Genomic DNA, 11,324 nt, shown 5'->3' with positions numbered 1-11,324 from the left:
GTTTACTATCCAGCCAAGGACAGTTTTAACAGCATACGGTCCATCTCCAACACTTCTAATGACATCCAGTGGTTCCAGAGCCTTTGGCACATTCGAGCCAATTAGCAAATCAATTTCAGAGTCAATTTCTGGCAGATGTACAGACTTCAAATATGGCCACTGGATTATATCGTTCTGGTGAGGAATGTTTCCTTTATGGGCAGGCATAGTGAACTGAGTATAAAGAATGGGAAGATCACAAAACTCATTTCCGTCTAGTCCAGCGACTTCTAAATCTGCAACAATATCCGTTTCAACAACTTTATTTTGTCCCATAGTTCTCAGCAGAATGTTGGATCTTCTTCCATGAATTTTCAGCTTATTCATTAGCTTTACTGTACAAAATGATGCAGTGCTGCCTGGGTCAAGAAATGCATAGGTGTACAATGTTACATTTCCTTTCTTGGCCTTAACTTTCACAGGCACGATTGAAAGTTTGAATTCATCTTTACCGGCCCCAGTAAGAGCACTGGTCTGAATAGAGACTATGGCACAATCCTGAGTTTGTTCCTTTGATTCTTGTTCTTTACTCATTGTCTTTTGATAGATGTGTAACATTTGAGGATGCTTTAAACCACACGTCTTGCACCTGAGGCGCTTTTTGCAGTCTCTACTAATGTGTCCTTTACAAAGACATCCGAAACAGACTCCATTCTCTTTTAGAAAAGTGATTTTGTCTTTTTGCGTTTTTCTTTCCAGCTCTTGACAGTTTTCTAAGGTATGTTCACCTTTGCAAAACAAGCAACTCCTCATTTGTGTGGCTCTTTCTTTTTCCTTAACTTTGTCATTTTCTTTATCAGATGCCATCACAGAGGTAGCAAAAGAACTTTCTTTGAATCTTGTGTGAGTTTGAGACTTAAGTTTTCTTGTGTCTCTGTTTGTCATGCAGATATCCTTGATGTCCCCAAACACTGGGTCAGATGCAATCTTCACTTGTTTCTCTAAAAAATCCACAAGATCCTTAAATGTAGCTTGTCGATTACACTTCTCATGGAAATCACAGACTGCAGTTCTCCACTTATCTCTCTGCCTGTAGGGAAGTTTCTTTGTTATAGTTAACATGTTGGCAGGCATGTCAAGCTCCTGCATATAACTGAGATCTTCCATAGCATTGCAACAGCCTCTTAGGAATATTGTGTAAGCTTGAAGAGCTTTCGTGTCCTCTGCTTTTATTGAAGACCAAGCAAGTGCTTTGCTCATGTAAGCCGTGGCAAGTTTATGTTCATTACCAAAATGCTGCCGTAATAAAGACTTTGCCTTTCTGAATCCTGCTTCTGAAGTCATGTGTAGACAACTCCTTACAAGTTCTCTTGGTTGACCCTTTGTGTGTTGTTCCAAATAATAAAGACAATCTCCAGGGTTTTTATTTCTGCTTTCAATGTTGTGTTCAAATGATTTAACAAAAGTCTGGTACTGAAGTGGATCTCCATCAAAAACTGGGATCTCCTTTTTAGGTAATGAAGAAAGACTATGTTGTTGTATTAATAAAGCAGTGAGTTCGTTTTGCTTACTCATGACAGATAAGATGTTACAGTCTTCTTCATGACTAGAGATTTGAGAAGGTACATGTTTATTTTCACGTGAATTTCTAATGTTTGACTGATATGTCAATGAATCTTCAGAAAGAGTCTGAGGTTGTATTGGAACTCTGCCTGTGGTTAAGCGAGATTGTGAGTCTGCAACATTATGCTCCCTAAAGATATGCACATGTTGCCTTTCATGTACAGGATTATCAGGACGAGTATTCAACACTTGAGTTACCTTTTGTCCCTTTTCAAAATATGACTCCATACCATCTGATATTTTTGATAGTTTACTTTTAATACTGGAACCTTTTGAGCCTCCCAGTACTTTCATTTTTGCAACCGTGGCAGCTATATTTGTTTCCAGCTCCAGTTGCTCGCGCTGTCTCTTTAACTGTGCTTCATGTTCCTCCAAGGCATGTTTATCCTTAAGCAGTTTTTGCCTTACCATCAGCGCAGCTGCTTCAGCTTCAGCCATTATTCGTGCTGATGTTGTACTTGAGGCTCTGGAGTTTGAGCTTGAAGAACTGATTTTACTCTTTTTGCTTCCTACGTTTGAAACACTGTCACCTGGCTGTATTTCATCTTGTATGTCAGAATTGGTTTTAACCTGCTTTGGAGATGTTAAGATGTTATGTTTATCATTTGTGGAAGAAACCGTCTCCTTTGATAACACAGTCTCAGCAGAAACGGGCACATCCAAAGTAACAGCAGTAGGCACTTTCTCAGCTTCCTTGTCTTTTTCCATAAAAGGTCTTCCAGCTTCAAGAAGCCATCGTTTCACATCTTCAACAAAATCATCATTACATTTTGTTATGCGTCCAAACCAGTCAATATGAGCGTCTTGTTCATCTTTAGGAATCAATAAAATGAATGCATCATGAGCTACTTTGGCATTTTTATACAAATCATTCAGTTTTTCCAAGTTAAGCTGCACAGCTTTTGCATTGTCATCATGTTTCATCAATTCTTTAATATCACGAGTTAACCCTTTAATCTTGTTAACATGAGCTTTTCGCTCTTTCTGCAAAGTTTCCATTTTAAAAGCAAGTGCTTTAGCCGTCAGTTTTGCAGATCTTTTTTCTTCCAGTTCATGTTCGGCTTCTTTTATTTCACTCATCGTCACTTATTCACATGCATCAAAACAACATTATATCCACAGCTTCAAAGATAGATCACAGCCAATACTTTTCGTCTGTGTAAATTATTGCGCAGCAGCGTCACAGGCTGTCAAAACCAGAGCAGCGTCCTCCAGCTTGCCAAATCAAGCACACGCACGCACACAACGCAGATCAAACCAATGTCCCCAATGGACAAGCGGTGACACTTACAAACTGTGTTCAAAACATCCAATAATACACAGAGTGAATCCGCGTGTCCTACCGCTTCTGAAGTGTCTTTTGTGCTGCGTTCCACCATGCCAGTGTGAAGGTGCCGTTTCCAATTACTCCTTTGAGAACTGCGTCCACTCATCTAAAGGCTCCGTGACTCCAAAACGTATATCCAAAAATCCTCTTCATTGTTCTGATGCGTGCGATAAAAGACAATTTTCTGTTGACTAAATGTTGCGACTTTCATCCGTAAATAAAGCCGCGGCCGGCTGAGTTGGTTGTGTCCCTGTGACGCGCCTCCAATAATCCATAATGAGTCGTACTTGTACTTTGCGCATTTATTTTAAGAACGAAACATAAACAAATGTTTGCGCTTTCAATCAATTAACAAATAGCGCATGGATTAACTGGTGTGCCAAAAGATGACGGTCAACAGAAAAGTTTGCCCACAAACCACTCACCCAACAACCCCTGCTGTGAACACCGAGATCAGGTAAATAGACTGTGACCACACCCACATGCCATCACCGGAGACACAGGTAAGGCTATACACCTGTGCCACCATAACAAAAAGGCAAAACATAAACATGACTTTGGCTCTTACAACACCTTTGCACATGTGCTCGTGAGCGCATGTGTTGTGCTTTATGAATTTGGACAATATGATGCGGTGCTTATAAAGGGACTGAGAAGGAAAAGTTATTTAATTGAGAGCAAATTTCATTAAAAAAACCCCCAGAACTACTCACACCTTTGCGCGTGCGCACACGAAGTGCTGCTCTTATGGAACGCGCGTGCGTCATATTCGATTTGTGCATGTATCTGTTTGTAACGTAACTGAAAAAGCTGCGGTTTGAAATTTTTCTTCTGCACCTAAATTTTCTGGTTCAGATGAGTTCAGTGAGAAGCGCTAAACGTCCATATTTACGGAAAAGCACATTTAGTGATTCAGTTTCTTCAACTTTCGTTTTAAGTGAAGGTAAGTGCAATCTTTAGACTAAAAATCGACATGTTTTATCTTCACATCTTACATTTAATATATGTGTTTCAAATCTGAACATTTTAAAAATGGTATCCAGTTGATTATGTCAGAAAAACACTTTTTAGTGCATTCTACTGTAAAGGTGATTTTACTGCTTACCTGTTAGACGCAGCTTGTCTGATAAATATTAATTTCCTTTTGTATATTAACTATACAAACAAAGAGTTTTTAATTCTTAAAGACCTTTTGACAGGATTTTGGGCCAAATTCATTTATTTGCTTTGAGTCTTTACCGCTGTGGTGATTTCCTCTTTTTCTGAATTGTAAAAACTACATTGTGAACAAAAAAACTGACATTTGAAAGAGATTTTTTGCAAGAAAAGCAAGAAAATGTTGTGATCTGTTGCTATGATATAAATCATAACAATATGATGCTATGTTTTTGAAGACACTGGGAAAATAAAGTTCTTTATTAAGAGCGGATTTCATAAATGAGTGTGATTCAAATATTATTCTGTTCATTAAAAACAAAACAAGCTGGCACCGTGAAGTTTATATATAAGAGAACAGAGTTGCTTCTGATGGAAACATGCTCAAATCATAGTTATGAAGTCTGATAAGCTTTGTGTTAGAGACTCACTTAACCCCATGTTTCCCTTTCATTTTACAGCAATGTTGAGAAGAAGCCAAAGACTTCAGTCTAACGGCTATTACGGCAGCCAAGGAGAGCCGTTAATCTCCTACAAGGAGACTTTATACAGGTTAGTATTGGTCTACATGTTCTTTGTTGTCATCCACTGACATAGATGCATGTTTTGTAATCATAATCCATTTGTTCTTACATGATTTTGTTTTTTCTGTGCAGAATTTTCAAAAGGCGACGGCCCCGTCCCCGTCCAGTCCCTGACAATATTGACAGAGACACAGTGGACTGTGACACTGTGGACTACAATAACAATGATTTTGTTGACTACAGCAGTGGCAGCAGCAGAGGTCATTTTAGAGCCATCAAGGCATTGGGACTTTTGGTCCTCATGCTGGCCTTGTGTTTTGGTAAATGATCTCCTTCCACAAACAATTACAGTCTTTCTAGTACTATGTGCTTTTCTTCTGGATTAAGCTTCTCGTCTTATTCTGTGTTTCTCTTCATCCACCAGGATTGATTTTCAGTATTGGAGGGCAGAAAATGGACTTTTCCACCCCGTTCATGAGTGAGGTATGAAAAACATATGAGGCTCATAATATATTCCCTGAAGATTAATCAGATAATAACAGTTTATTATTATATATATATTATAACATGAATGGTTCTTCTCAATTGCAGTACTTAATGAATGGACATAAACAGGTGGAAAGGAAGGTACAAGAGCTGCAAAGGGAGTTAATGGACTTAGGAAAAAGAATTGACTTCCTTCTTCCAGTTGGGGACAGGATGCCCAACTTTGCTCTGGAGGAACTGGGTAAGACATGAAATCGGATCAGAATTCACGTAAGAATTTCTTTGTTGTTGTTTTGCGATTCCTTTCTCACTCTGTGTTTTTGTCTACAGGAGCAACGATTGTTAAAGAACAGTCTTCAGCATCCTACCTTACAGAACAGACTGGATTGAAGCTGTGGGGGCTTACATTGATACCCGCAAAACAACCCTGTGTAAGCCCAAGAGTCGTTATTCAGGTATAATCTACTTTCACAAAAAAACAAGATACTATCTCACACATCTGCATGATTTAATAGTCAAACACTAGTGGTCCAAACTGAACTCTGTTTTTGTTTCTTTTTCTCTGTAGGGTCGAGCACCCATGGTCCCAGGAGTGTGTTGGAGTTTTGCGGGCTCCCAGGGACATTTAACAATTAAGCTGCCACACAGCATCGCCATCAGTCATGTGACACTGGGTCACATTTCTAAGATGGTGTCACCATCTGGAAAGGTCTCCAGTGCTCCCAGGATGTTTTCAGTGTTTGTAAGTCACAGATTTCCACTGCACCACTGTTTAACTGTTGCATTTTACATATGTGTATATAGAGAACAACTTTATCTGTATTTATTTCTGTCTTTTCAGGGAAAGAGAGCATTAGACGACAGTGGTGTCCACCTGGGAACATTCGTCTATGATCAAAATGGAGATCCACTCCAAACATTCAGGATTCCTGTGAGTACACTGTGCCATTAGACACATGCACATAGACTTTTCTATCCAGAGTATTTAGAGGTTAGCTCCCCTTGCTATCTGTATATCCACCCTCATAATAATCACAGTATTCCTAAATTTACCATCCTTTCAAGAGTCAAGAAAACTATTATGCAACTAACCCATCTTGTTTTTGTTTTGTCTCTCAGGACGACAAAGTAGACGTCATCCGCTCCATTACGCTGCAGGTGTTGAACAACTGGGGCAATCGTGAGTATTCTTGTTTGTACAAGTTCCGAGTTCATGGAAAGCTGGCATAACTAGCTTCCCATGAACTCCATCTATAAAAGAAAAGAGAGGAAAAATGTGAAAGTGAATCAGACTGCAACACATATTTAAATAATTGTATTTGAAAAAAATTGTCAATTTAACCCATGTTTTTTTCTCCAGCGAACGTCCATCCCACCAGGTAAGACATGTCTGATTAAGATGTTTGCAGTCTGATTCACCTCACCCCCAACCAGCCGTGGCAGAGGGCTTGCCCCTCCCTGAGCCTGGCTCTGCCAGAGGTTTCTTCCTGTTAAAAGGGAGTTTTTCCTCTCCACTGTTGCCAAGTGCTTGCTCAAAGGGGATCATCTGATTGTTGGGGTTTTTCTTCTCTTATATTGTAGGGTTTTTACTCTACATATACAGTGCTTAACAAATTTATTACATCACCTGTCATAGATATAAGAACACCCCAAATTTCTTAAACCTGTAATTCTTACATTAGGTGATGTTCGACTAACTTTGTTAAGCACTGTGTTATTGTGAATTGGCCCTCAATTGGAACTCATTTGGACTGAATTAAATTTCTTGTAAAACATAAAAATTCTCTAAATTGTCTCCACTGGAAATTTAGAGATATTTTTTAAAACAACAAGAATAAAATTTTAAGAAAATATTTTTCATGTCTTTTGGTATTCTTAATTGTCAGAGTATATTAAACAAGCGTGATAACACTATGGCCAGAGGATTTACATTTTGAAAATGAACATTTAAACTCCCAAAAGTAAAGAAAGTAAAGTCCATGTTGCATGTGCTGTGATATGAGAAGCCTTCACTGTGATGCAGGCTTTGAGGTTTAGTGAGGTAACTTCAGGTTTAACCATGTGTTTGTAGTTGGGACACCAGATAGACCAGGGGTCGGCAACCTGCGGCTCTTTAGTCCTTTTAGTGCGGCTCCGTGTGGCTTGGGAAAATAATTTTTTTTTAAGTAATTAGCTGAAGTGTATTTTATTTATGTTAGTTCTTTTTTAACTTGTAGTTCTAAATTGGAAGATTATTGTGATATTGAAATACAAACATAAAATTATATTCTATTATTTTTTGATCGCTCAAAATAAGCGTCACACTCGCACAAGCCGGTGTACCCGCCGAAACGCCGTGCATTTATCGAGACTTTCGACCCCAGGTAGGCCAATTATGGATCTTCGGATCCACATTATGTCAGCAGCTGTTCTCCACCGTGAACTATGTTAAAAACAAACACCGCTCGCGCCTCACAGATGACAGCTTACAGTCCTGTGTAAAGATGAAAGGGACTTCGTACAGCCCCGAGTTGCAGACGCTGTGCGCAGAGGTTGAGGAGCAGAAGTCCCATTGTAAACATACCACGGCAGACTCGACGATGTTTCCATGAAAATGCTTTTCAGCATCTCTTTATTGACTACTTTTCACACAAAGTTGCTGTACAGCCGGCTGTAGCTTTTCAGCTCACAGCCCGACATACACCAACAACAACACAACAGCACAGATAGCACAGACGTTAAGGCGGTGAGGCGTGATTGCGGGTGCCGCTCAGGTGCGTCCGCCTCCCCTGCAGCGGCGCTGCAGACCATGCCCCACCACACACATTAACCAGGTAAAATACATATTTAGGTACAATTTTACAAATATCTGTTTTTCAATTTTTAGCAGCATAGTGCTGTTTTTCCAATTATTTTTTTAAAAGTCAGGTCAAGGCTCCAAAAGCCCAAAGGCGATATAAGGGTGGCGACTCACAACAGTTTTTGTTTGCTACATGGATCATTTTAGTTCAGCTGGGTGTCTTTCCTTTTGTTATATTTCTTTAAGAGTTCAAAATGTGTTAATTACATAAATAAAATAAAAAAATTATTTAAATAAAATTTTTATTTTATTTAAATAAAATTACAATTTTAATTATGTCATGATAGAGAAATATAGAGAAAATGTAATTTTCTCTATAGCAGTTCATGGATTTCATAAGCAACACACCTTAGTTGTTCACACAAAGCATAAAGGTAAAAAAACAATATATAGACTGTTATCTTCATTTTAGATGTCAAAAAGTATTTGTGGCTCCCAGTGTTTTCTTTTGCGTGGAAATCGCATCCAAAGGGCTCTTTGGGTGTTAAAGCTTGCTGACCCCTGAGATAGACCATTAAGCATATTGCATCTTGTTTTTTAACTTCATCAATTAGCAGATTTTACTGGAAATTTTTATTTAATAACCCCAAATTTGGACTTATTGATAACAGAAACAAGCTTCTACACTCATTTTATTTAGTTCTGTTAATTTCAAAACAAAGCTTCTTTTCCTTTTTCTTCACTAATGGTGTCACCTCCTGTAAGTTGTCATGACTTTTGAGTCATGATATGTATAAATTCTAAATGAGTGAAAGTCAGGGACTGGGCCAGATCGGACGGTCTGAGGCAGCTTTGTTCTGGTCTCCACCTCTGTGTGGAGTTGCTTCCTTGAGCTCATCCACTCACATCTGCAGGTAGTGTGAAATCAAGAGGCTGTGCATTTAGGAGCTGTGGTGCTAGATCTCCACCAGTTTGTATTTCTGCCATGGTAGTAAATGGGCTCTGTCTCTTGTCCTCGTTTCTCTGCGTTTACTCTTTAGTAACTTTTGTATATCATCTTCTCTGTAGAACTCAGTGATTCCTGAGATTAGGGACAAAACAGGTTTTAATTTTCTAAAATATATTTTTTGATTTTTCAAAAACATATTTACATATAATTGTAACACAAAGTTTTGGCTGTCTCACCATGGTTTGGTACAATCTCCCAGGTGTAACATTTTTTAATAATTTATGTTTTTGCTGGAGAAGTGCAAGGTTTTTGTCAACACCGTCAGACACAAAGAAATGCAAAAATATATATTTTAAATTAAGTTGTTTCAGCTATTTTGAATACTAGCAGCTTCTCTATTTTATTGTTTATGCACATATGTTTTCAAAGTAATTATACCACATTTAAAAGTAAGATTGTTTTGGCTTTTTATTATTAGAGTTACAGTCATACATATTTTCAGAAGCTTGTATTTAATCTGTATAAGAAACAGTCATATTAAGCAGCATGCAAATTACACATTTATTGAGAAAATTACATATTTTTATTGGAAGATCATGAGGGAGAAACTATATGGTTCTCCAAAAGAGAAAAATAAACAAAAACTCCATATTATGGAGTTGACAAGGTGCTGACGGTGGTGACACAAATCTGACAGTGGTGACACACTAGTAGAAAACAAGATATTATTTCTTTCAAAATGACCATTAAACATTAGCAACCTTTGTAATATCACAAGACACATCATAACAATTCTGTTTTTGCACATGTCAAGTTCTACATCTACACAGCAAGTAGCTGCCTACTACTCCTTGATTCCTAAAGTTCTCTGTGGTTGTGTGTTTAGACCCTGCTGGACTTTCTCTCCTTTTGACTCTCTGTGCTTGTTTCCAAAACCTTCCCTTCTGACTTTTTTCTCTTCCTTTCAGATCACTGGTGTTCTTTATTTTTCCCTCTTTCACTCTATTTCTCCATCTTTCGCTTTCCTTTATGAGAAACTCTTTCTTCAACTCAGGCTGGCTGTTAATTTTTTCTCTCTTTCTTTTTTGATCATCCCTGTTCCTTCTCTTTTGTTCCTCTACTGACAGGTTCCCCTTTGCTATTCTAGTCTGAAATGTACCATTTTGTAATTACAATAATTTTTCTGAACCTTGTGCTTTTTCACAGATTAAGGATGAATATTCACAACACAATTATGCATTAAGCAATAGAAATGCTATCCAGCCATTAAGTTTGATGTTATTAGCCATTTCCAGGTCCAAACCCCGCTGCAGATCCCAAAGTCAAAGGAACTCTGCGGTATCACTGAGAGTTACAAATTGTCTAAATTCTTTCATCTTTAATAAAATGATCAGTGTGTGGCTCCACCAGGTGTAACATCCAGGCATCCATGAAAACAGAATATATGAAATTTAACAGAGTTAGAAGTTAGATTGCTTGTTTCCACCTGAACATGATATACCAGCTTTGCTACCACTTCCAACATAAATGGAGACAAAACTAAACAGCAGTGACTATTGTCAGGTTACTGAAGTTGGGCTAGCTGGTATATAGTGATGTGCTACGTGATTGCTAGCGACACAGCTGTGTTAGCATAATATAAACACAGTGAAGCTGGAGGATGAATGCTAACCTTTTTCCACTTGATAAAAGTTAACGTGAGGGTTCCTGATGGTTAGGCTGACAGTGATCACTAGCTGCTTTTAGGGGCTTGTTCAGATGTAATAGAACAAGATAAAAAGCATTAAAACATTTTAACAGCACAACAGGCTTAATAAACACAGAGTAGTTTGGGCCTGGAAGCGGGATTCATACATCATCACTTAAAGAACAGCTCTCGGGGCACAGCTAGCTCAGTAGATGCCACATGATCGAAAGGTTGGGCGTTCAGATCCAACGAACAGAGGCTATCCTGGATTGGTAGCTGCCCACTGCATCACTGAGTGAATGGGTTAAATGCAGAGGACTAAGCATTTTCCTACAGGATTAATAATGTATACATAAACAATGAGATTCAAGATAAGGCAAATTTGATAATATTTGACACATCTGTGAAGCAGAAATATCAGTAAAATACACAAGAGGTAATATGACTGAAATATTAGTAAAAAATAACTTAATATAAATGGTGAATAGAACACTTTTGTGACATTTGTCAACACTATTAGAAAAAGGGTCAACACCGTCAGACAAAAATCCTGATGGTGTTGACAAAATACCCTACTTTCTCTCATAACACATGTTTTTCTGATAGAAGCCATCTTGTTTTTCATCATTTGCTTATGGCCTCTACAATCTACCTAAATGAGGCTGTTTTTACAAAAAAAAATAAAAAAATAAAATCTTGGATTACATCGACTTTGGTGTTGACGCACTATGGTTGTGACACAGAGTTTTATCAGAAAGGTGTGCAATAAATGAAATAAAAACAAACAAATAATCACAGCAGTGACCTCATGGCAT

General features: G+C 38.2%; 1 protein-coding gene across 1 annotated transcript; it reads left to right on the top strand.

Moving 5' to 3' along the window:
* Positions 1-3,784: 3,784 nt before the first annotated feature.
* Positions 3,785-6,724, top strand: LOC148094794 (sperm-associated antigen 4 protein-like). Its single transcript, XM_087837118.1, has 9 exons — positions 3,785-3,872; positions 4,546-4,636; positions 4,741-4,928; positions 5,033-5,091; positions 5,224-5,335; positions 5,425-5,549; positions 5,663-5,836; positions 5,936-6,025; positions 6,214-6,724. The coding sequence occupies exons 1-9, from the start codon at positions 3,785-3,787 to the stop codon at positions 6,322-6,324; spliced, it is 1,038 nt and encodes a 345-aa protein (XP_087693244.1). The 3' UTR covers positions 6,325-6,724.
* The last annotated feature ends 4,600 nt before the right edge of the window (positions 6,725-11,324 follow it).

This window comes from Neolamprologus brichardi, unplaced genomic scaffold (assembly GCF_056152115.1).
Source record: "Neolamprologus brichardi isolate AB-2024 unplaced genomic scaffold, ASM5615211v1 NODE_ptg000167l+_length_31805_cov_1, whole genome shotgun sequence".
NCBI lineage: Eukaryota > Metazoa > Chordata > Actinopteri > Cichliformes > Cichlidae > Neolamprologus > Neolamprologus brichardi.
The sequence above is the reverse complement of the archived record's forward strand: the minus strand, read 5'-3'. Positions and strand labels throughout refer to the sequence as shown.